The sequence below is a fragment of the Nyctereutes procyonoides genome, unplaced genomic scaffold (genome assembly GCF_905146905.1).
Source record: "Nyctereutes procyonoides isolate TBG_1078 unplaced genomic scaffold, NYPRO_anot_genome, whole genome shotgun sequence".
In the NCBI taxonomy this organism is placed as follows: Eukaryota; Metazoa; Chordata; class Mammalia; order Carnivora; family Canidae; genus Nyctereutes; species Nyctereutes procyonoides.
Window position 1 is genome coordinate 13025567 of NW_026575125.1, and position 26781 is coordinate 13052347.

The 26781-nt window shown below is 39.3% G+C and overlaps 1 protein-coding gene and 1 non-coding gene across 4 annotated transcripts in view; one reads left to right on the forward strand and one right to left on the reverse strand.

Annotated features, from left to right (window-relative positions):
* TXLNG (taxilin gamma) overlaps positions 1-26781 on the forward strand; it is a 54930-nt gene that overhangs the window by 21259 nt on the left and 6890 nt on the right. For 2 of the 3 annotated variants that reach the window (XM_055337714.1, XM_055337717.1), the window contains exons 2-8: positions 5321-5624; positions 9008-9099; positions 14436-14606; positions 15923-16117; positions 19636-19755; positions 21286-21360; positions 26418-26510. In XM_055337714.1, the coding sequence (XP_055193689.1) occupies positions 5321-5624; positions 9008-9099; positions 14436-14606; positions 15923-16117; positions 19636-19755; positions 21286-21360; positions 26418-26510 (1050 nt within the window). The remainder of the gene's footprint in view (positions 1-5320; positions 5625-9007; positions 9100-14435; positions 14607-15922; positions 16118-19635; positions 19756-21285; positions 21361-26417; positions 26511-26781) is intronic. The other variant, XM_055337715.1, reaches the window with a different exon arrangement.
* Positions 18741-18847, reverse strand: LOC129519043 (U6 spliceosomal RNA). The gene has a single exon (XR_008666340.1). It is a non-coding gene; the product is annotated as a U6 spliceosomal RNA (small nuclear RNA).

Genomic DNA, 26781 nt, shown 5'->3' on the forward strand with positions numbered 1-26781 from the left:
TCTTCTGTGATTTCTTGCTTCATATTGTTTGCCCATTTTTGTTGGGTTGTGGATCTTAACATTGTTTCACTTGAGTATCCATTTGTGTTAAATTAATTTTGGGGCCGCCTGGGTGGCTCAGTTGACCAGCCTACTCTTGATTTGGGCTTTGGTTATGATCTTGGGTTGTGGGATGGAGCCCCATGTCTGGCTCTGTGCTGGGCATGTAGCCTACTTGGAATTCTCTCTCTTCCTCTGCCCCTGCCTCCTCCCATGCCTCTCGCTCTCAAATAAAAAAAAAATTAATTAAATTTTTTTATCTTGGGGCACCTGGGTGGCTCAGCAGTTGAGCGTCTGCCTTCAGCTTGGGTCATTATCTCAGGGTCCTAGGATTGAGTCCCGCATCAGCTCCCTGTGGGGAGCCTGCTTCTTCTTCTGCCTGTGTCTCTGCCTCTCTCTTTGTGTCTCTTGTGAATAAGTAAATAAAATCTTTAGGGATGCCTGAGTGGCTCAGAGGTTGAGCGTCTGCCTTTCGCTCAGGGCGTGATCCTGGGATCCAGGATCGAATCCCACATCGGGCTCCCTCATGGAGCCTGCTTCTCCCTCTGCCTGTGTCTCTTCCTCTCTCTGTGTGTCTCTTGTGAATAAATAAATAAAATCTTAAAAAAATTATAAAATCTTTAAAAAAATTTGTTTTTGTGCTCGCTTCGGCAGCACATGTATTTAAAAAATATTTTTTTATCTTAAATGACTGTAGAAATTTTAATAAAATTTTATTTAAAAACATTTTTAAGATTTTTATTTTACTTATTCATGAGATACACAGAGAGGGAGAGAGAGGCAGAGACACAGGCAGAGGGAGAAGCAGGCTCCACGCAGGGAGCCCGACGCGGGGCTTGATCCCGGGACTCCAGGATCACGCCCTGGGCCGAAGGCAGGTGCTAAACCACTGAGCCACCCAGGGATCCCCTAGAAATTTTAATAAAATTTACAGATGTTGAGGAGCCTGGGTGGCTCAGTGGTTGAGTGTCTGCCTTTGGCTCAGGTCGTGATCCTGGGGTCCTGGGATTGAGTCCTGCATTGGACTCCCTACAGGGAACTTGCTTCTCCCTCTCCCCATGTCTCTCATGAATAAATAAAATCTTTTAAAAAATTTATATATGTTCTGTAATGCTTCCACTGTTCTTAGTGTGAACAGTCACTGAATTTTTTTCAATTCCAAGAGTAATAAAAATTCATGGTAGTTAAACTAGGAAATATAGGGAAGGAAAAAGAAACACCACCCATAGTTAAACTGTTTAAAATAAACATTATTAGGGTGCCTGGGTGGCTCAGTTGGTTAAGTGACTCTTGATTTCAGCTCAGGTCACGATCTCAGGGTTGTGAGATTGATCCCTTTGTCCACCTCTATGCTGCAGATGGAGCCTGCTTAAGATTCTCTCTCTCCCTCCTCCCTTCCCCCACTTTGTGTTCTCTCTTGCTCTCTGTCTTAAAAAAAAAATTGCCTCTCCCTCTCTGCTTCCTCCCTCTAAAAAATAATAAAATAAAATAACCTTTATTAATATGTAAGTGTATTTTCTCCCAACATTTTTTTCCTTAAGATTTTATTTTTACAAAATCTCTACACCCAGCATGGCACTCAGATTTACAATCCCAAGATCAGAGTCACACACTCTCGCAACTGAGCCAGTCAGGTGCACCTCCTCCCAACACTTTTTTTATTTTTTTTTTAAGATTTTATTTATTCACTCATGAGAGACACAGAGGCAGAGACATGGAGAAGCAGGCTCCTCGCAGGGAGCCTGATAAGGGACTCGATTCCTGGACCGGGGTCCACAACCTGAGCCAAAGGCAGACTCTCAACTACTGAGCCACCCAAGTGTTCCCCTCCCAACACTTTGTGTGTGTGTATGTACATACATGCATTAAATACACATGTGTATATATGAAACATGGGTGCGTACTCTTTTGCAATTTGTTTATATTTAAAAAAATTTTTTTGCAATTTGTTTTTATATAATATTTGGCAGGGGGCATCTCTACCCACTACCAAATAGATTTCTGTTAGATGGCTGGGCCAGAACAAGGGTGTTTGTATAGTAGACAAAGGGTAGTCGTGAAGCGTTGTATCATTGTAGTTAAAAGTGGATTCAGAAACCAAACGGCCAGGGTTCAAATCTTTGCTCTGCTGTTTACTCATTGTGATCTTTGGCAGCATACTTAATTTTACTGTGTCAGTTTACTCATCTGTAAAATGGAGATAATAATAGTATTTGTGATATTGTGAGGCTTATGTTAGTGAATATAGGAGAGTGCTTACACTTGTGTCAGGATGTAGTATTTGCTGTATAAATACTAGCTGCTGCTATACAGGAAATTATACCCAAGAAAAGGCATTCAGAATGGGTATCAGAGTAGAGTAGGAAGTTGTATTTGCCATGTAATATAGAAGTCTCTGCTTTAGGGAGGTGAGGGCTGAGAAATAATTTGTAATTTAAAGTTGTTGGCCTGAGGGGCACCTGGGTAGCTCAGTCATTTAAGCATCTGCCTTCATCTTAGGTCACGATCCTGGGGTCCTAGGATCAAGCCCCGTGTTGGGCTCCCTACTCATTGGGGAGCCGCCTCCTTTCTCTCCTCCCTGGCTTGTGCCCTCTCTCACTATCTCTGTCGTTATCTCTGTCTCTCTGTCTCAAATAAATAAATGGAATCTTTAAAAAAAAAAAAAAGTTATTAGCCTAAGAATTTGCTTCATATCATGTCCCAGTGCAGAGCCTCAAGTAGATTCTTGAACAGATAGTCCTTACAGTAGACAAATTGGGGCCTGCTATTTTTTTTTAAGATTTTATTTATTTATTCATGAGAGACACAGAGAGGGAGAGACACAGGCAGAAGGAGAAGCAGGCCCCACGCAGGGAGCCTGACGTGGGACTAGATTCCGGGTCTCCAGGATCACACCCTGGGCTGAAGGTGGCGCTAAACCGCTGAGCCACCTGGGCTGCCCGGGGCCTGCTATTTCAGGAGTCCAGCTAGACCTGGGCTTATTCATAAACAAAGATTTAGTAGCACCAAAGTTGGTCTTTCATTAGCAAGTACGAAAAATACATCAAAACTAGTTGCACAGGAGAGAAGGGAAATGTAATACTGTCTTGCTTCTTTTTCTCTAACTTCTGTAGTAATGTTTAGGTACTTTCCATGGCTTGTTTTCAGCCATTTTGGTCCCTTCTGTTCTTCATCAATTGGCAGTTGAGTGTCTTTTATGCATAAGCTTTGCTGTCTAGGAGGATATGTATAGCAAATAAGTGATAATGTAATGTGTGTGACAGGAGCTGAGAAGTGAAAGTGGAGTGTCTGGAAAGACCAAAAAAAAAAAAAAGCAGTAGTATTAATAACTGAAGATAGAGAATGATCAAATAGAAGGACAGCATGAGATGTAATGGTTATATAGTCTACCCATTAATTCAGTCTCCTTAATGTCCTTAATTCAATGCCACCAGCTACTATTGTGAGTTAGGTAAACATTTGATCTTTCTAGTCCTTCAACTTTTTTCTGTCTATGATGGTTGAAATTGACCTATATGCCTTTAATCTGAAAGCCAGAGTAACTTATAATTAAATCTATGACATTTTGAAATAGGCGAATATATTTTGCCTTTTCTCAAATTGAAAGAACAGTGATAGAAAGCTCTAGCAAATTATACATCTGATAAGAGACTTGTATCTGGCATATATAAAGAACTCTTACAACTCAATAATAAAATTACAAATAACCTAGTTAATAAAAGGGCAAAGGATCTAAATAAACATTTCTCCAAAGGAGGTATACAAATGGCCAATAAGCATATGAAAAGATTCTCAACATCATTAGTCATTAGATGAGATACCTTCACACTGTAGTGGCTGCAATCAAAAGGACAGGCAAAAACAAGTGTTGGTGAAAATGTAGAAATAATGGAACCCTAACACACTGATAATAGGAATATAAAATGGTGTAGTCACTTAGAAAAACAGTTTCACAGTTCCTCAAAAGGTTAAACAGTGACCCTGTGACCCAGCAGTTCCACTCCTAGGTATATACCCTGCAGAAATATAAACATGTCCACAGAAGGACTTGTACATCAGTGTTCATAACAGAATTATTCATAATAGCCAATAGCTGGAAATAATCAAAATGTCCCATTAACTGATGAATGGTTAAATGTGGTATATCCAGGGCAGCCCGGGTGGCTCAGCGGTTTAGCACCCCCTTCAGCCCAGGGCCTGATCCTGGAGACCCAGGATCGGGTCCCACGTCGGGCTCCCTGCATGGAGCCTGCTTCTCCCTCTGCCTGTGTCTCTGCCTCTCTCCCTGTGTCTCTTATAAATAAATAAAATCTTTTAAAAAAATGTGGTATATCCAAACTATGGAGTCTTATTTGGCAACAAAGAGAAATGAAGTAGTGATACATAATACAACATGGATGAACCTTGAAATCATGCTATGTGAAAGATGCCAAACATAAAAGACCACAATTATCTGGTTTTATTTATGTGAACTGTTCAGAACAATTAGTTGCCTAGGATTGAGGGTAATGGGAGGGTTTCTTTTTGAGGTGACAGGAGTATTCTAAGATTGATGATGGTGGTGGTTGCACAACTCTGTGAATATATTAAAAACCAGTGGGGAAAGAGATGGTGGGGAAAGAATGTATGCTTCTAAGAATAAAAGTCTTTTTTTTTTTTTTTAAAGAGTAAAAGTCTTGTTGAAGAAGGGACAGTCAGTCATTACTTCATCCTGTATTCCATTGGTGGGAACTTCACATGGGAGTTCCACTTAGGTATAGAGGGCTGGGAAGTGGAGTCCCAGGCTGAGCATTTGTCCAGCAGTGCCAGCTCTAGAGGATATTGGAGGAGCATGGGTTTTTGCTGGATAGCTAGTGAGCCATCTCTGCTGTACCATTTCATCAAGGATAAGAACAGAATAATTAATGTTCATAACTTAGAGGATAATTTTACTTCTAAGATGCTTATTATTTTAAGTGGTGAATTTTTGTAGGGAAATAAGTTTAGATTTACAACTAAATGGCTTTTCTCACTTCCTATGGTACCATTTAGTTGTGTGATTTGTTTTAACTTTAATTTTCTTTTCTTTTTTTCTTTTTTTATTTTTATTTTTTTTAACTTTAATTTTCTTATACTTTATAGTTATGCCCCTTCTCTGAAACTTAAAAATATTTACATCAATTTTACAAATACTAAGAAAGAAAAAAGCTGTCAACCTTTGGTGTGTCATTGCATGTAAACATTAATTACATTTGAAATAACTCCTCATTGTATATTTTTTCTTTTCCTCTTTTCCCTCTAGTTTGTGATTGGCACAATGGAAGAAGCTGGAATATGTGGGTTAGGGGTGAAATCAGATATGTTGCGCAACTCTCAATCAAATGATATTCTTCAACATCAAGACTCAAATTGTGGTGGCACAAGTAACAAGCATTCATTGGAAGAGGATGAAGGCAGTGATTTTATTACAAAGAACAGGAGTTTGATGAGCCCAGCATACTGCACACAAAAGTCAAGAGAGGAAATTCCTGGGCGAGAAGCTCGAATAGATCCGCCTGACGGTCAGCAGGATTCCGAATGCAACAGAAACAAAGAGAAAACTTTAGGTAATAATCTGTGCTCAGTGGTTGGATATTTTTTCTTTTTTTGGACATTTTTACATGCTGCTCTTTTTACTTCTGTTTTCTGCAGCACAGGTGATTATGAACATAGCCACTGTTGAGGTAAATGTTGTTTAGCTAATACATTTATTGTCTTCAGTGGGGTCGGTCTGCGTATCTACTGCATTTTGTGCAGGAGACAAAGATAGTAGAGTAGGAAGTTGTTTTCTCTGAATAATCAAGAATAGGCTTTCTTGACAAAATTGGGGGCCAACCTGACAGAAGTAGTATTTGACTTGCCTTGTTTGCATCTTTAGTGTAGTCTGAAATTTACAGTATATATTTATTTGATTGTTTTATTGAAAATCTAGTCATAACACTTGAGAGACAACATAATGTTATCTGTAGTTCAGAAAGCCACCCAGGCGTCCCTAGAGAATCTTTAAATAATTTTTTTTTTTTAAGATTTTATTTGTTCATGAGAGACACAGAGAGGCAGAGACATAGGCGGAGGGAGAAGCAGCTCCTCAGGGGGAGCCTAATGTGGAACTCGATCCCTGGACCCCGGAATCACACTGAGCTGAAGGCAGATGCTCAACCACTGAGCCACCAGGCACCCCCCAATTTTTTTTTTAAGTTGTGCATAATGTTACCACGTGACCCAGCAACTCTACCTCTGGGTATATACCCAAGAGGGTTGAAAACACATGTCCATGCAAAAATGTGTACATGAGTGTTCATGGCAGCCTTTTTCATAATAGCCAAAAAGTTGAAATAACACAGTTATCTATCAACTGATGAATGAATAAACAAAATGTGGTATATCTGTATAATGGAATATTACTCAGCTATAAAAAGGAATGAAGTAGTGATAACATCCTACATGGGTGAATCTTGAAAACGTGCTAAATGAAAGGAACCAGACACAAAAGGCCCCATAATAGGATTCTCTTTTATATGAAATGTTCAGAATTGGCAAGTCCATGGACACAGAAAGTGGCATAGTGGTTGCCAGGATCCTGGTTGGGGAGCAAGAGGGAGAGACTGCTAAAGGATATGAAGTTTCTTTTTGTGGTGATGAAAATGTTCTGGAATTAGGCAGTGGTGATGGTTGTACAACTTTGCAAATGTACTCCATTGTACACTTTTAGATTAAAAGAGTGAATTTTATGGTATGTGAATTGTGTTTCAAGAAAACCTCAGATGGAAAATATGAGTTTTAAAATCTTGGTTAAGGGATCCCTGGGTGGCGCAGCGGTTTGGCGCCTGCCTTTGGCCCAGGGCGCGATCCTGGAGACCCGGGATCGAATCCCACGTCGGGCTCCCGGTGCATGGAGCCTGCTTCTCCCTCTGCCTGTGTCTCTGCCCCTCTCTCTCTCTCTGTATGACTATCGTAAATAAAAAATAAAAATAAAAAAAAAATAAAATCTTGGTTAAGGGCACCTGGATGGCTCAGTCAGTTAAGTGTCTGCCTTCTGCTCAGGTCATGATCCCAGGGTCCTGGCTCAGCAAGGAGCCTGCTTCTCTCTCTCCCCCTTGCTCCTCCCCTCTGCTCATTCTCTCTCTCTCTCTCTCTCTCTCTCTCTCTCTCTGTGTGTGTGTGTGTGTGTCAAATAAATAAATGAAATCTTTTTTTTTTAAGATTTCATTTATTTATTCATGAGAGACACAGAGAGAGGCAGAGATATAGGCAGAGGGAGAAGCAGGCCCCATGCAGGGAGCCCAACGTGGGACTTGATCCCGGGACTCCAGGATCATGCCCTGAGCCGAAGGCAGATGCTTAACTGCTGAGCCACCCAGGGATCCCGAAATCTTTAAAAATAAAATAAAGTCTTGGTTAAAAATTGCGGTTTAACTATGGTTACTTCTAATCATGTTTAATAATCATGTTTAGCCATCTCTTTCAGAATTCTTATTGGCCTTGGGCTATAAATGAGAGGTTTTGTTACTGAAATTTTGTGTGGATAGGAAGGTGTTCTACTTTATTATTTTTTTTAAAGATTTATTTATTTATTATTTATTTAATTATTTATGATAGAGAGAGAGAGAGAGAGAGAGAGAGAGAGAGGCAGAGACACAGGCAGAGGGAGAAACAGGCTCCATGCCGGGAGCCTGATGCGGGACTCGATCCCAGGACTCCAGGATCACACCCTGGGCCAAAGGCAGGCGTGAAACCGCTGAGCCACCCAGGGATCCCCGGTGTTCTACTTTAAAGTTTGCATTTTTTCCTCATAGCAGTTTCTCTACCATGTACCAAAGTCCTTTAATATATCTTTTTAAGGGGCACCTGGGTTTCTCAGTGGTTGAGGATCTGCCTTTGGCTCAGGTCATGATCCCGGGGTCCTGGGATCGAGTCCTGCATCAGGCTCCTTGCAAGGAGCCTGCTTCTCCCTTTGCCTGTGTCTGCCTCTCTCTCTCTGTCTTTCTCATGTATAAATCTTTAAAAATATATACATATGTATTTTTTAAATGAAATATCCTACATATATAAGAGTAAACACTTTAAAAAATAAAAATGATTCCTTAAGAAGTAAAATATTATCACTTATTTTGAAAGGCCATTTGTCCTCTATTTCAGCCACCTGCTTCTCCCTGCCAAAACGTTTTAAAAATACTGTTGCTGGGGATCCCTGGGTGGCGCAGCGGTTTGGCGCCTGCCTTTGGCCCAGGGCGTGATCCTGGAGACCCGGGATCAAATCCCACGTTGGGCTCCCGGTGCATGGAGCCTGCTTCTCCCTCTGCCTATGTCTCTGCCTCTCTCTCTCTCTCTCTCTCTCTCTCTCTCTCTGTGACTATCATAAATAAATAAAAATTAAAAAAAAAATACTGTTGCTGGCTCCTCCTGTGGGGAAAAGAATTTATGTTGACATCCTTTTATTTACACTAGACTTGGTTAACACACAGAATGTGCTTACTAAATCATCAGAAGTTATTTAAATTACTTATAGAAAAGATACATGTCACAAGTGATTATGTGCATCTTAGATCGAGAATACCAACTGAAATTCCCTTTGAACTTGCTTCTATATTTGTACTCGGTTAGGAAGCTTTTAAAAATATTCTGCCCTTTGTAACTTGCCCTTTGTCTTAACTTGGACATCAATGGTTAAGCAAGGGAATTTTTAAGCCTTCAGCAAGAGTTCTTACAAATAGCTGGCGGTATTAGTGAAGAAATTTGGGGTGGGGGTGGGAAGGGAGAGGTTCCTGCTAATCCAGAATTTAAAAATAGCTTTCTTTTTTTTTTTAATAGCTTTCTTAATTTAGCTGATAAATCTCTTATGTCTAGTTAACAGGCACAAATTATTTTACTCTACATGTTAGAACATAAGTATTATGTAGAATTTACAGTTTAGATTTGATCTCATTCTTCTTATCTTGTTGATCATCAGGAAAAGAAGTTTTGTTATTGATGCAAGCCCTAAACACCCTTTCGACTCCAGAAGAGAAGCTGGCAGCTCTCTGTAAGAAATATGCTGATCTTGTGAGTATTAAATCAAGGCAGTAAGGTTCAAATGAAATAACAGCAAAATGTGTATATACTTGATAAACTTTAAAAAATATTTTTATATAGCTTTAGATGTGAAATTATATTGTATTCCAGAATCGAAGAGGGGAGTGTCATTTCTTGGGGCTTTTTGTTGCTTGTATGACTTCATTATATAGGCTGATACATATAGGACATTATAATGCTACAATATGGCATCGATTTTCTAAAACTCAGTTTTAGAATGAAAAGGCTGACTTAGAAATACCCTGTTGTGATGCTTTAGATGCTAGTCAGGGTGTAGTGGTTCCTGTATTTAACTTTTCCCAAGGGAATTCTAGAGATAAAGGTTCTACCCATTGTGATTGAAATTGTGAGTTAGATGAAATAGTCTACTAAAACAATACTGTGTCTCAGGAAATATTTATTTCACATTTACTATGTGCCAGACATTTCTTTTTCCATCTTCTAAAGAAACTGACCTCATTTGTTCTGGGCCTTTGTTATTTCAAGTAGCATTAATTCTCTTTTTAAAATTATGAAAGAAGTCTCAACATGGAAACCCTGCCATCCTCTTTAGGTTGAAGAATGGGGAAATCCTAGAACCCTTTGAAGTTAGGGTTGTGGGAAACAGAATGAGTAGTAATATAAATGCTAAAAGTAATAATGCCTTTTGTGAAAAACTTATATGAATTATTGACATTTTTAATGCATTTTCATCTGTTGATAAAGCAGTTATTCCATATCATAAATACTACTTTTTGTCATTGGGCAGCTCTAAAAATGAGTTGTTTGTTTATTACTCAAAGAATTATAGTTACTCTCCCTTCGTGTGTGTATACCCCCACGTAGCTGGCATTTGGCAGCCTAGCACCTTCTATTCAGAGCAGCAGGAAACCCTGTGCGTCAGTATAAATGGCCTAGAACAGTCACAAATACAAAGATGGAAGAAAACACAATGTCGTCAGATTGCTGGTTTTAGGCAAGGAACTCTTCTACTATCTGTGAAAGACAGTCCCTACTGGTTCCATCCACATGAGATCCTGTGAGAAGTGGTAGAAAAAGAAGACAAGAACAAAAGGAAAAGGAAAGAAGAATGAAAGACAAAAAGCAGCATAGATGGTTTTAGCTGGCTACTTGACCGGGTATTGTGGCAAGTCAGACAGCCATGAAAGATTAGAAGGAGAAAGCAAATAGTTCGCTAGGGCAGTCCTCATATTTACCCATATCATGGTCACATTCTGATTCACTGGGTCAGGGTTAGGGCCCGAGAGTGTATTTTAACAAGCTCCCAGTTGATAATGTTGATGCTGTTAGCCCTTAGATCACACTTTGTAGCAGGCATCTAGGCTGTTATTGGTTATGGCTTTTATTTTGTGTATGTGGAGGGTGGGTATAGTTAGTTTTAAGTACCAGTAACAGTTGCTATGTTCATTTTAGAATGTGTGACACATAGATGACTTCGTAGTAACCTCTCTTTGAATTTGATGTGTGCTGAATGTATGAAGGACAGATGTGTACCATTTTCAGAAAATGTTCTAAAGCTTTATTTGTTAAAACAACATTCATTTCTTTTAAAAGGTAGAGTATATAGGTATATAGCAGTGAAACCATCAATAGTAGCCTTTTCCTAAGGATTGTTTATTTAGAAAACTTCCCTTTCGCCATCACTGTCCTCTGCCCTTTTTGTGACAGCATCATCTGACATCACTGGTCCTTGTGGCATGAATAAGTAGAAAAGTCCTATAGAGTAGGTGGTATGGCATGTTGTGCTGTAATTGGGATAATCCATTGGGGAGACCCTGTGGCCTCTACATTTACCAGATAACATGGGTTCTTGAAATCCTCACATTTCACTTGCTAAGTGTGAATACCATTAGGTTTGTAACACGATTCTTAAGGACCTGTGATAGTGCTATTCTTTCCCATTCCTGAGTCAGTTTGTGTAGATTACTATAGTGTAATAATAAATCTTGATATCTGCTGGGGTATGTATATAGTATATAGTTTTAATACTCTTTCTTAGAAGCATCTTAGCTCTTCTTGGCTCTTTATAAAATTTTAGGTTCAACTTACTGGGAAAAATTGGGGGAAAACATCAGTTGACAATTTAGAAGAGCATTTCATGGAATCTATTATTGGTGTATTTTTTTTTAAGATTTATTTATTTATTTATGATAGACATAGAGAGAGGCAGAGACACAGGAGGAGGGAGAAGCAGGCTCCATGCCGGGAGCCCGACATGGGACTTGATCCCAGGACTCCAGGATCGCGCCCTGGGCCAAAGGCAGGCGCTAAACCGCTGAGCCACCCAGGGATCCCTATTATTGGTGTATTTGCGGTAGAATTCCCTTCCTCATGAAGTGAATGGAATGTAAATAGTGTATATCCTGGGGCACCTGGCTGTCTCAGTTGGTGGAGCATGCTTGGTCTCAGGGTTGTGAGTTTGCACCCCATGTTGGATGTAGAGATTACTTAAATAAATAAATCTTTTTTTTCTCTTACGGGAAAGAAATTAGTTTCTTACATACCATACACAATGATTAATTCCAAATGAATTAAGGATTTAAATGTAAAACTTAAGCTTTAAAATTTTAGATATTTATATTTATTTAGATACATTAATATTTTTCTAAACTTGGGTTAAGAGATTTTTTAAAAGATATATTTATTTATTTTAGAGCAAGAGCAGGGGGAAGGGCAAAGGGGCGGGGAAGAGAGGACCACATGGAGACTCTCAGCCGAGTGCTAAGCTTGATGTGAGGCTCGATCTTATGACCCTGAGACCATGACCTGAGTGGATATCAAGAGTCTGACACTTAACCCACTGAGCCACCCAGGCACCCCAAGGGAAGGATTTCTTATAACACAAAAAGCAGTATCAAAGAAAGGATTGCAAAAATTGGCTATGCTGAAATTAACTTTCTATTCAGCAAAAGACACTTCAAAAGACCATAAGAAGACATATTAAAAAACTGGGAAGAACATATTCTAACAAATACAACCAACAGAATATTTAGTTTCAAGAATAAGGAATCCCTACAAATGAGTATAAAAAGAACAACTCAGTGGAAAACTGGGCAAGAGACATGTAAGAGAGATTTTATATAAGTAGAAAAACACGAAGATACAAAGATACCTAAACATAAAGGTACATAAACTTAAAAAGAGATGTTCGGCTTTATTAGTGATCATGGAAATGCAAATCTGGACTGCAGTGAGATGCAATTTTATGTCTGTTGTAGTGGCATAAATTAAGAATTCTGATTGTACTTAGTTTTGGAGAGGATGTGCATCTGTCTACATGATCTCTCTCTCTCTCTCTCTTTTTTTTTTTTCTGTCTACATGATCTCTTATAAGTCACTGATGGGAGAATAAGTTTGCCAGCCACTATGAAAACAGTTTGGCATTGTCATGTGAAACAGAACATTAATCACTGCCTAGCAGTCCCACTCTTAGGTTTGTACCCAGAGAAATTCTTGTATGTGTATACCAGGAAACTCCTAGGACAGACAGTGTTCATATCATTTTAAGTAATAAAGTCTGGAAACAATTCAAATGCCCATTGACCTGAGAATGGATCAGTAAAGCATATTGTGTGTGGTATATTTTTTATGTGAAATATCCTACAACCGGTGGGCCAAATCTAGTGAGTCCTGTTTTTGTACTGCCCACAAGGTAAGAATGGTTTTACATTTTTAAAGTATTTAGAAAAAGAAGACAACGATGCACCAGACACGTACATGGCCCACAAAGCCTAAAACACTTACTTTTTGGCCATTTACAGAAAAGGTTTGCTGTCCCCTGATCTGTGCCAACAATTTGGATGGGTTGAAGCTACAGCTTTGCTGTCCAAAATGGTAGCCATTAGCTACATATGGCTATTTAAGCTCAATTTAAATTCAAGAAAAAATTCAGTTCTTCAGTTGCACTAGCCACAACAAAGTCAAAACAACTGAAACCAAAACGATTCTTTTAGGACCACACACTAAGGAGATAAAAAGAGAAGAGCAAAAGGAATTGTGAGCTTGGGATTCAGGATTGTGATTACCTTGAGTCCAGGAGGGCAGAGGGAGTTGCAGCTCTCAATGGAATTACAGATAGTGTGTACAGACTGGAAGCTTCTTGGAACTGTGCTATAGCCCACAATCATCGTTAAGATTACTTTGCAAAAGTATTAGAGAAAAAAAATTCTTTTTCCTGCAGGAATTTCTGTAAGGACATTTTTAAGAGCTGTAAGCATCTGGCCTGTATGTATACTTGGTGTATTTTGATAGGCCACAAGGTGTCACTCTTGCTCTTGAAATAGACTCTGCTCCTTTCCTTCTGTGAAAGGTTAGTAGGGCCGCCTTAAACTGTCATTGTTGATTTAACCTTGAAATACACTCATTTGTTCCAAACCTAAAATTGCAGCAATTCCCCTGTCTTACAAAGAACCCTGAGTGCTGCTTATTCTTTTTATTTTTTTTAAGATAGGGAGCTCATGTGTACGTGAGCTGGGGGAGGGGTGTGGGCAGAGATAGAGGAAGAGAGAGACTTGTAAGCAGACTGCACACCTAGTGTGGAGCCTGATGCGGGGCTCGATGTCACAACCTTGAGATCACACATGAGCCAAAATCAGGAGTCAGACACTTCCCCTGCTGAGGCCCCCAGGCGCCCCCAGTGCTGCTTGTTCTAATTTGGAGGACCATTTCAACAGAGCAGCCTGTGTGTGTTTTTCACAAATGTAAAACACGATACTGTTGATTTCTAAAGTTTTTCCAAAAAACATTTTAAAATTTTTATGTTTTATTTTTTTAAAGATTTATTTATTTATTTATTCATGATAGACACAGAGATTGAGAGAGAGGCAGAGACACAGGATGAGGGAGAAGCGGGCTCCATGCTGGGAGCCCGACGCGGGACTCGATCCCGGGACTCCAGGACCGTGCCTCGGGCCAAAGACAGGCACCAAACCGCTGAGCCACCCAGGGATCCCCTTTTTTAAAATTTTTAATAAGAAAATAGAATAAGGGGTGCCTGGCTGGCTCAGTCGGTAGAGCATGTGACTCTTGACCTCGGAGTTGTAAGTTCATGCCTCACTTTGGGGGCAGAGTTTACTTTAAAAAATGGGTTAAGATTGGTTTCCTTTTCTCTTACCCTAAATTATTTGCTTACTTACCTATCACAACTGGAAGAGAGAGAAGGTTGACAGTAATATGGCACAAAATAATTTAAATAAAATATATTTGGCTTCTGAAAATGTGTTCCATAGTTTTTACTGTAGTTCCTCCAGCCATAACTCAAAGGTTTTCATTGTACTTCCTGATTGTAAAGTCCTTATTAATTTTAGCTGGAGGAAAGCAGGAATGTTCAGAAGCAAATGAAGATTCTGCAGAAGAAGCAAGCCCAGATCGTGAAAGAGAAAGTTCACTTGCAGAGTGAACACAGCAAGGCTATCTTGGCAAGAAGCAAACTAGAGTCTCTTTGCAGGGAACTTCAGCGTCACAATAAGACTTTAAAGGTTAGTTGGTTCACTTTTATGTTTTTCAGGAGGGACTGACACTGACTTACCTTGTTTTATAATCACTGTGTACCTATTTGAAATAAATCTTGTCACTACATGGAGACAGATACCAACCACCTTACTACTCTTTTGCTTGGCCTAATGCTTCTTAATGAACCTCATACCTGGTCATGGGGAATCTAATTGAGATTGATGTTTAAAGCACAGCTTACTTGCCTGGAGCCCTGGCTTAGGAAGCTCAGAGTTGCCAGTTTTCTGCTGAGCACTGAGGTAATTATCATGTATGAGAAGCTGAGTTGAAACAGACTTGAAGCAGAGACTGAGTCTGGGGAGGGAAAACACCCATTGAGCTCCTTGGGGGCTGTTCATAAGCTGCATTGCCAAACCACCCTTGCCTGCCCCCCAGTACCCAGTGGCGAAGTACTTTTAGAATGACACTTAAATGATGGCTGAATATAAAGGAAGAGAGAGCAGGTGCCCAAAGATTAATTGATGCCAACAGGGGGAGAAGGAAAAAGAGCCAGAGACATGGAGGCAGGCCTGTCTTCATTTACAGCTTTGGTATGATTTTGACTGAGCAGTAGCTCCCATTAAACTGCCCCAGCATAGCAGATGTCCAAGGTCCTAGAATACAGGAACACCCAGGAAATGGATGTTTACCTACTCTGGGAGCTGTTAGTTTTCTCTTTGCTTTTGAACCCTTGGATTTAAATTCATTCATTAAAGTAGGTGGTATTTTTTTCCTATAGAAAAATCAACATTTTGATTAGACTGATAGCCGTTTAACCATGGTAAAACTTGTATCTTTTAACTGTTAAAACTTTTAACACTGGTATCTTTGGCAAGTGATGGAAGTAAGGTTTTCAAGACACGGATTCCTTAAGTCCCTTGCCTTGTAGGGATTTAGGTGTAACCCAGAAAGTAAGCTGCAGGAAAGGTCTCTCTCGTCAGGCAGATTTAAGATGTTTTTGTGTAACTAGTGAGGAGAGTATTTGGGAAGCTACGGTGGAGAGCTGGCCGTGTGGCAAGCTCTTTCAGTAAAGTGCATGGAGTTAAATTTATTTATTTTCAGGATGATGAATTTTAGATTGACAGGTGGCACTCATTTTCCAGCAGGGCAGTTTGCATCTCTGATTATCTACTAAGAAAAGCTGCCTGCTTATTAAATGAGCATCTTCTGGTCAAAGGAAAGGAATGATAGTTCAGAAGCAACACTTCAGGGTAGCAATAACAACCCCCATAGCAGCAGCTTCTTTTACAAGCATCTTCTCTATAGGTCTATACCATTAACAGAAATTATTTTGGATAATAAGGAAGAAAATATGCAGCAGGCACGAGAGGAGGAAGAAAGACGTAAAGAAGCCACTGCACACTTCCAAATTACTTTAAATGAAATACAAGCCCAGCTGGAACAGCATGACCTACACAACGCCAAACTCCGTCAGGAGAATATTGAACTGGGGGAGAAGCTAAAGAAGCTCATTGAACAGTATGCCCTGAGAGAGGAGGTAAAGCCGTTTTATTGCTTTAGACAGCTTCTCATTATTAGCAAGAACTTTTCATCATTTGGTATCAGAGGAAAACTCCCGTCATGGAATATTTTAGAACTTTTATATCTGCATAGTGGACATTGGGCTTTTCTTTGGAAAAACTCAGCCACTGGGAACAGGGGTCTTGGAGGTCATCACTTAGATAGCTGAGGAGTCCATACATTTGGGTAGGTGAGGCAGTTTCTTAAAGACGTGTTAAGTACTACTTGTCTTCCACTTGATATTAGAAGATGGTGTTCTTAGCATACAAATTTTCCTCCTTATCTACACTAATAATGAATAAATATTTGGCCTCCAAATAATGCTGTAACTCAGACATCGATGATAATCTGTACAGTCTACATTACCATTGTATTACACCTGTGTTTTAGATTTTTTTTTTGAATGAGGATTTTATACTATTTGGGAGGAAAAATAGAACCTATTTCCAAGCTCTCATACCCATTGAAGTAAAGTTTATTGGAACGATCCATGCCTGCCGATCTTGGTCATTGGCCTCCAATTAAGACTTTTTCAAGCTAGTTGGAAAGTTCAGAGGTAGTGTCTATTAAAAGCAAATAGGCAATAGCCTTTTTTTTTTTTTTTTAAGATTCCTCATTTTTAGAGGTCAGATGGGCAGAATTAGAGGCATCAGACTTTAAATAGTGCATCCACTGCCTTTGAAGTTAGGGAAATATGCTTTTATGTGTGTTGTAACCCTATGTAAGTAGATTAAAATAGCTAGTTAGGGATCCCTGGGTGGCGCAGCGGTTTGGCGCCTGCCTTTGGCCCAGGGCGCGATCCTGGAGACCCGGGATCGAATCCCACGTCGAGCTCCCAGTGCATGGAGCCTGCTTCTCCCTCTGCCTATGTCTCTGCCTCTCTCTCTCTCTCTCTCTCTCCCTGTGTGACTATCATAAATAAATAAAAAAAAATTAAAAAAAAATAAAATAGCTAGTTAAAGAAAAAAAAGATTGGTACCTCTATGGGTTATTGTATCCAGTTTTGAAGGCAAACTTTATTTTTTTTTTTAATTTTTTTTATTTATTTATGATAGTCACAGAGAGAGAGAGAGAGAGTCAGAGACACAGGCAGAGGGAGAAGCAGGCTCCATGCACCGGGAGCCCGACGTGGGATTCGATCCCGGGTCTCCAGGATCGCGCCCTGGGCCAAAGGCAGGCGCCAAACCGCTGCGCCACCCAGGGATCCCGAAGGCAAACTTTAGATCATACTAACTTAGAGTCTTACATTCAGACCTTCAAAAACTTATTTTTCCTGAAGATTTTTATTTGAGAAAGAGCGAGTAAGAGAGAACAAGAGAGAGCACAAGAGTGGGGAGGGGGCAGAAGGAGAGGAAGAAGCAGACTCAACTGTGCAAGGGAGCCCGGCACGAGCTTGATCCCAGGACCCTGGAATCATGACCTGAGCCGAAGGCAGATACTTAACTGACTGAGCCACCCAGGTGCCCTAAAGATTGTTTATTATTTAAGAGAGAGAGAGAATCTCAAGCAGACTCCCTACTGAGCAAGGAGCCCAACCTGTGGCTCAATCTCATGACCCCAAGATCATAACCTGAGCCAAAATCAAGAGTCGGAAGCTCGACTGACTGAGCCGCCCAGGTGCCCCTAAAAACTGTTACTGAAAAGATTTTCTTTTTAGTCACTCTTCTCTGCCTTTTGCTTTTTTTTTTTTAATGAAGAATATAGACTTAAAAGTAGAGAATATGTCATCTGGTTTTAGCAGATGAAACCATAGTTTCAGCTTTCTTCCCATCACCCTGCCCTTGGTTATTTTGACACAACCTCATGGTGTCCTACTATTCTGTTCATATATATTTGAGGGTGTACCTCAAAAAGATAAGGATTTTTTTTTTAAAAGTACAACCACAATATGATTTTCACACCTAAAAAAGTTAACAGTAATTACTTAATGTTAAATATCGAGTCATTGTTCAATTTTCTGTAGTCCCCCCGCATGCTTTTTTTTTTTTTTAAGCTGTTTCAATCAAGGTCTAAATAAAGCCCATCTGTTTCACTGGTTGATTGATCTTGAGTCTGTAACATAAAGATTTCCTCTTCATTCTTTTTTTTCTTACAGAATGTTTATTGAAGGAACTTTTTTATCTTAGAGAATAAATTTTTGTATTAGATTATAAAGCCCTCAAATTTCCCAAAATTATTCTTTTAGTTTTGTTTAATATGACAGTCTGGGGCAGCCTGGGTGGCTCAGCGGTTAAGCGCCGCCTTCGGCCCAGGGCGTGATCCTGGAGACCCGGGATCGAGTCCCACATCGGGCTCCCTGCAGGGAGCCTGCTTCTCCTTCTGCCTGTGTCTCTGCCTCTCTCTCTTCTCTCTGTGTGTCTCATGAATAAATAAATAATTTTTTTTAAAAAAGTGACAATCTGCCACATCATAGATGTAGAAAACTTGAAAATTATGTATGTTTAAATCACATTGCATGTGAGTCTTGTTTTTTATTTAAATTCTGTATATATATAGAATATATATATAATGTGTACATAGAGTACACATTAGTTTCAGATGTAGTATTCAATAGTTTATCAGTTGCGTATAACACCCAGTGCTCCTCACATCACATGCTCAAAAATATGGAACACTTCACAAATGTGCATGTCATCCTTGTGCAGGGGCCATGCTCTGCTTCTCTGTATTCTTCCAATTTTAGTTTATGTGCTGTCGAAGTGAGCACAAATCTTACTTATTTTGGATGTTATCAAATGTTCTTTGGTCAGGAAGAGTTACTCTTTCTACATCTGAGAAGGGATGTTCTCATGACTTTATTGTACATAAATAACCACTGAACAATTTCATTTGGAAATTATAATGACGTTTTACCAAATCTCTAACATGTGCTGAGCACTAGGCACCTTACCCAGCATAACCACTGCACTGGCTTAGACCGCTCTGCATTAGAGCATGATTCCCTGCCACTCAGAGGGGGGCACTGAGACTCAGCAAGGGGAATGGCTTCCCCAGGCCACACACTAGCCAGGATTTGACCTGGGGCCACTCCAACTGTCATGTGACAGCATGCTGCCTCCAACTGAGAAATTTGGGGAAATTTAAAGGGAAGAGGAAGATCCAGGAATTACTGCGTCTAGTCTGTGAGTTGAACAGTTTGATCTCCTCATCCATCTTTTTCTTGATACACTTTGAGCCTCATTTTCCATTGTAGGGCAGAAATAGGAAGTACAAGTATATGGCTGATGAGGCTCCTTGACAGCCCACCTCCAAAAGGGAGAAGGGGGTACAGGATAGTAGCGAGAAGGCTCCCTTACTGCAAATGTAGTGTAGGAGGGCTTGCAAGGTGAAGAAAGCACACGCTTCCGCAAGCACGGGGACCCAGTGTCCTTGGCTGTGGTGGTATAAGCAGGAAAAGCAGTGTGATAATAAGCAAAGTTTTGTAACTTGTGCTGTTTGCTCATCATTGTGTTCCTTTTTCATTAAGTGATGGAAGAAATTTTACTTCTCCCATAGCATATTGATAAAGTATTCAAACATAAGGAATTACAACAACAGCTTGTGGATGCCAAGCTTCAGCAGACGACACAGCTAATAAAAGAAGCTGATGAAAAACATCAAAGAGAGAGAGAGTTTGTAAGTTCTCTTTCTTAAAAAAAGAAATTTTTTTGTCAAAATTATAATCAAAGCCATTTTAAAACATTTAAACTTCTATTATTTAAACTTAATATAGTACCTGGTTCATGCTAACTGGTTTTTTGTTCTAGACTGAGAAGGGCATGTGTGTGTTAGAAAGTATTTTTTTTTTGTTGTTGTTGTTGTTTTTTTATACAGAAGATACACTGGAGAGATTAGACCAAGTTAGTGGAAAGATCTGCACTCATTTGACTTTTTTGTGGTTATTTCACTTCTTTTGTGTAATGGTCACCATGTTCAAGAACTATACCAATATTGAGCACATCACATTTGGCAGTTCAATTTAATATCAAGCTTACCAAACACTGGTCTCCTGTATACTGTTATATTTTGTTCCAAACAAATAACTTGAAACTAGGGAAACTATTTGTCTACTTACTCTGGTATAATTTTCTGATAAAATTTTAACAGAATTCTCTATGCCTAATCACTCAGCATCGTTCCCAGAGTGTATGTTCAGACTATATTGCCTGTCAGTAATTGTGAATACAGTGGAATCTCATTGGGTATGTATATTTAACATCTGCAAATTCAGCTTTATGTACTTAACCAAAAAAAAGAAAAGTGAGAAGTGATTATGGCAATGAGGACTATTCATCCAGCTTTCACTCAAGTAGCGTAGGCCTTGAGGAGAGCCTGGTATGAAGACTCTGTGAGTGGCCCTCATGCTGTGAACTTACCATGTTGAGTGTGAGTCTAGGCTTAAAAGAGACCTATTTTTCATACAGCACAATCCTTCTGCGAGAACTGCTAAGTATCCTGTGCGTAATTGAAGAAACAGTTGTTCTTTCCAAAGTGGGAGTAGAAGTTTCATACAGTCACACACATGTACATAGATTGCATGTATATACTTTGTAGTTGGTATAATGACTTTTTAGGGCTTATTTGGACTATATGTGACATTTTACTCCAGAGACTGAATTTCAGCAGTTGCTTATTACTATGCAATTTCACTATATAATTTTCTTAAAAACCCAGTGTATAAAAGCTTTCATCCACTTCTCCCTTTCTTTTTAAGAAGTGATCAGAAACTGGTCTCTGATTTCATTGCCTTGCTCTGTATCCTTTCACTCTGCCTCATCTTGACTCTCAAGGAGTAGAGTGGCTTTCTAAGTCACCTAGATGATGTCAAGATTCCTAGTCACGTTTTCTGCTAATACCAGACTTCTAATTATTTTCACCTGAAACATAACAATTTAACCCCGAGTTTTGTAAACCTATTCTTAGGTCTCCAGGGTACTCTTTCTAAGCAGTAAAAGATTATTCCAACATTTCTGAGTGTTACAAGTGGAACAGATTGAAGATAATAGGTAATGAACAATTGATATAACTGAAAGTTTTATCTATAGACTTGTAGTTCTTGCTAAAATAATGAGTGGAAGGATTAAGCCTAAGTCTCTCTCTGGTCATTTGACATAGTCATATTTGCAATTACTATTAGTATTTTGCCAGAATGTTTCTGTTTTCTAGTTATTAAAAGAAGCAACAGAATCGAGGCACAAATATGAACAAATGAAACAGCAAGAAGTACAACTAAAACAGCAGGTAACTTGACAGCAGGGGATAGTAGCATTTGTTATTAAAAAAACAACAGCAACTATGGCTCATTTGATATATACCTTAAATCTTCTCTAAGATGCTTGTGCTTGTTCCCAGCCAGAACTGAGAGTGGATCATGTGTCCCTCTTGGAATTTCCCTCTTAGTTTAGGGTGACCAGCTTATTCTGATTTGCCCAGGACTTTCCTGGTTTTAGCACTGAGTCCCGTGCCCCAGGAAACACTTAGGTCTCAGGCAGACTGGGACGGTCGGTGATGCTGTCTGCAGTGTCCCCTCTCCAATATCCCAGGTATTTCCTCCCTTTCTCAGTCTCTTTCCACGTGTGTCCGTTAATTTCCAACTAAAGAAAAACAAATCTTAAGATTATAGCTCTTTTATATTAAGTTGAATTATATGAAATTGCTGATATTCCTTTGACCTACTAAAATGGCAGTTTCATACAGTTGAACTTAAAATCTTCAGAATTTTGTGCTGTGAACACATAACCTACTTTTTTTTTAATTTTTTTAAATTTATTTATGATAGTCACACACACACAGAGATAGAGAGAGAGGCAGAGACATAGGCAGAGGGAGAAGCAGGCTCCATGCACCGGGAGCCCAACGTGGGATTCGATCCCGGGTCTCCAGGATCGCGCCCTGGGCCAAAGGCAGGCGCCAAACCACTGCGCCATCCAGGGATCCCGCACATAACCTACTTTGAAGACTGCCTATTAATTGCCATACAGTTCTAGTCTCAGAGCTGTGGAGATGGTGATTTTAATGGCGGCTCTCCCTACTTTTTCTTTTCTAAGTATATGATACATTATTGTTAAGTATAGTCACTGTGCTGTACATTAGATTCTCCAAACTTACTCTTTTTATAACTGAAAACTTGTACCCTGTGACCATCATCTTCAGATTTCCCCCCTCTCATCAGCCCCTGACAACCACCATTCCACTTGCTGTTTCTAGGGATTTGGCTTATTTTTAGATTCCATATATAAGTGAGATCATACAGTGTCTGTTCTCTGGCTTATTTCACTTAGCATAATCCCTTAACGGTCCATCCTGTCACAAATGGCAAGATTTCTTTTTTTTTTAATGGCTAAATAATACTCCATTGTGTGTGTGTGTGTGTGTGTATCCATTCATCTGTTAGTAAGCACTTAGGTTGTTTCCATATCTTGGCTGTTTTGGATATTGCTGGCAATGAACACAGAAGTGTTCATATATATTTCTTTCAGATGTGATTCTATCTCCTTCAGCTATATAGCCAGAAGTAGGATTCCTAGATTACTCAGTAGTTCTATTTTTATTTATTCATTTATTTATTTTAAAGATTTTATTCATTCATGAGAGAGACACAGGGAGACACAGGCAGAGGGAGAAGCAGGCTCCACACAAGGGAGCCCGACGTGGGACTCGATCCCAGGTCTCCAGGACCACACCCTGGGCTGAAGGTGGCGCTAACCGCTGAGCCACCCGGGCTGCCCCAGTAGTTCTATTTTTAATTTTGAGAAACCTCCATATTGGTTTTCATAGTAGCTGTGCCAACTTACCTTCCCACCAACAGTGCGTAAGAGTTCCCTTTTCTCCACACCCTTGTCAGTATTTGTCATCTCTTGTCTATTTTATAATAGCCATCCTAACAGGTGTGAGACGACATCTCATTGTGGTTTTGATTTGCATTTCCCAGATGAGTAGTGGTATTGAGCACCTTTTCATGTTCCTGTGGGCCATTTGTATGTCTTTGGAAAAATGTTAATTCAAGTCTTCTGTCCATTTTTTAATTGGATTATATGTGTTTTTTTGCTATTGAATTGCATGAATTCCTCATATGTTTTGTATATTAATCCCTTATTAGATGTGTGGTTTGCGGTTATTTTTACCTATTCCATGGGTTGCCTTTTCATTTTCTTGATTCTTTTGCTTTGCAGAAGCTTTTTAGTTCAGTGTAGTCCCACTTGTTGAGTTCTGCTTGTGTTGCTGGTGTTTTTGGTATCATAGCCAAAATTTCTGAGACCATTTTCAAGTTTTTTACTTATGTTTTCTTCCAGGAGTTTTATGGTTTCAGGTCTTATGTTTAAGTCTTTAATTTTTGCGAATAGTATTAAGACAGGCATCCAGTCTTCCAATGTCATTTATTGAAGAGACTATCCTTTCATTATTGAGTATTGTTGGCTCCCTTCAAATATTGGTTGACCCTATTGTATGGGTTTATTTCTGGGCTCTCAACTCTGTTCCTTTGGTCTGTGTCTGATTTTATGCTGGTAGCATACTGTTTTGATTGCTTTAGCTTTGTGGTATAGTTTGAAGTCAGGGAACATGGTGCCTCCATCCAGATTTGTCCTTTCTCAAGATTGCTTTGGCTATCCCAGCTCTTTTGTGGTTTCATTCAAATTTTAGGATTTTTTTTTTTCTGTTTCTGTAAAAGTACCATTGGGGTTTTGATAAGGATTAAATATAGATGGCTTTGGGTAGTGTAGACATTTTAATAATATTAACTTCTGATCCATGAACACAAGCTATCTTCCACTTTGTATTCAAAATTTTTAATCAGTGTCTTAGTTTTCAGTGAGTAGATTAATTTATATCCTTGGTTAAATTTATTTCTAAGTATTTTATTCTGATGCTATTGTAAATAGGGTTTTTTAAATTTCTTTTTCAGATATTTTGTTGTTAGTGTATAGAAATGAGACTGATTTCTGTTCTGTATGCTGGTTTCACATTGAAACTTTAGTAAATTTTTTGGTGGAGTCTTCAAGATTTTCTATATATAAGATCATGTCACCAGCAGACATTACAGTTTTATTTTTTTCCTTTCTGATCTGGATGCCTTTTATTTTTCTTGCTTAATTGCTCTGGCTAGGAATTCCGTGTTAAATTGAAGTGGTGAGGGTGGGAATCATTGCCTTGTTCTGATCATAGAAGGAAAGCTTTAAACCTTTCACTGCTGAGTACGATGTTAGCTGTGGGTCTATCATGTATGGCCTTTATTACATTGAAGTATGCTCCTATACCCAGTTTGTTGAGTATTTATATCGTGAATGGATGTTGTATTTTGTCAAATGCATTTTCTGTACTTTATTGAGATAATCTCATGATTTTTCTCCTTCATTAATGTAGAATGTCACATTTATTGCTTTGTGTATGTTGAATGATCTTTGCATCATCACAGGGATGATGTGAATGTGCAATTGAAATTGGTTTGCTAGTATTTTGGTTTTTTGCAACTATATTCATCAGGGATGTTGGCCTATAGTTTTCTTCTGGCTTCCTTATCAGGCTTTGATACCAGAGTGAAGGCTGACCTTACATAGAATGAGTTGAGGCGGTCCTTTCTCTTCAGTTTTTCGGAAGACTTTAAGAATTGGCATTCGTTCTTTATGTGTTTAGCCGAATTCACCCGTGAGACCATCTGGACCGAGGCTTTTCTTTGTTGCTTCCTTGCTTTTCAACCCAAACCCCTTTTGAGTTTGTCTAATGCAGTCTTTCTCGGTGTTTGTCTTATGTGGAGTAAGGGTAGCAGAGGCTGCCTCCCCACTCAAAAAGTACAGGAAAGACTTCCTGTGTCTTTATGGACAAGTAAAGTTAAGTGTTTACCTATAGATAGTTCACCCTTTTCCAAGTAACTAGATACGTTCTGTTGAAAAAATATTCTTCATTTTAAGTTTATTATGTAATTTATGCTTAATGTACGGTCTCTAACATGCAGATACATGGAGACTGGTCTGAATCTTTAGGAGTACCTCTTCTCAATGCTAGTTTGTCTTTGGGCATGTTTTACGATGTGGTGATGCTCTTTTCCTATAGCTAACCTAACCTAGAGTGAAAATTCAAGAAGTCTTTAGAACTTTCCACTGTACCTTAGGATTGTGCTAGATTGATTCTAGGGAATTTGAACCCCTTATTAGCTCTATAAACTCAGTTGTCCATATAAATGGAGAAGAGTATTAATGTGGGAAAGGCATATAAAGTCTATTTATATACAGCTTTGGAAGATAGACTTTAATGTGGGAGTCATTGCTAAGTCCAGTGCAAAGCACCAGAGGATCCTTCTGTGAAGCTCCCAGGCAGCTGATTCTGTTGGACTGTTACCGTTGCAACTTCTGTTGTCTGTGATCTCTGTTGCCCTGAGTTGTGTTAATCTGATTATAGTTTATTTCCTTTGCTGTCACATCTTTCTTTTCCTAGTCCCTAAATGTGGCTCTCGTCAAAAGTTGGTCTCATTCTATGCTCTTACCATGTCCGTTTCCAGCATTTGTTGAGGACGGAGTCGAATTGGTGTTGGTTGACCCAGTGTTCTGTAAGGCACGCATGTAAATCCAGGTGTGATGGTAGTTCCCACTTACTAACTACCCACTGTGGGCCAGCCTTGAGCTCTCAGATGGGGCAGTCTACCTGGATATTCCATCTTCAAGAAAAAAAGCTATGAACATGCATTTTAAAGCTTTTAATATTCTACAACACACCAGAGTTATTACTAAGGTTATTATAAGCAGGATAATTTCCAATATTTGAACTTTAGAGCCATGGTCCCCAAGACCCAAACCAATCAAAAGGACCTCATCCCACTGAATTCTTTCTTCCCCGCCACCAAGCCAGTGCTTTGTCTTCTGTTTCCTTTGTTAAGGAAAGAGCTATCCTTGATATCAAGCTAAGAACTGTACAGGTGGTATTCTAAAAGAAAGTTCTTTTTCCACGGACAAGTTTTCAAATACAAGGAGAGAGGGTAGTTCATGAAGGATTAGTTATATGAAATTTGTAGTTATACCAACTACATCCTTTAGTTTTTATTATAATTGGTGGATTGGAGATAGTAAATATTTGTACATTTTTAGTATTTACATCTGAAGATGTTTAAGTTGCAGTGAATTTCAGTGGGTTATAGAACTTCAGCTGTCTCTGTCTAGTAGCCAGGGGCTGGGTGTGTGTTTATTTCTGTCACTTGTAATAAGTAACTAATGTGTAACCAACCATATTATGTCCTTTTAGAAAGTCTTTTGGAATTTTTAAATTGTTTACCTAGAACTCAGAATATTTCATACTTTTTTCTTCTGTAGCTTTCTCTTTATATGGATAAGTTTGAAGAATTCCAGACTACGATGGCAAAAAGCAACGAACTGTTTACAACCTTCCGGCAGGAAATGGAAAAGGTATTTTTGCATATTTTTATTTTTATTTTTTTTTTAATTTTTTTTATTTATTTATTTACGATAGTCATACAGAGAAAGGCAGAGACACAGGCAGAGGGAGAAGCAGGCTCCATGCACTGGGAGCCCGACGTGGGATTCGATCCCGGGTCTCCAGGATCACGCCCTGGGCCAAAGGCAGGCGCCAAACCGCTGCGCCACCCAGGGATCCCCTATTTTTGCATATTTTTAGTAGAATATTACCTAAAAGGGAATTTATATAAGAAGCTGTTTT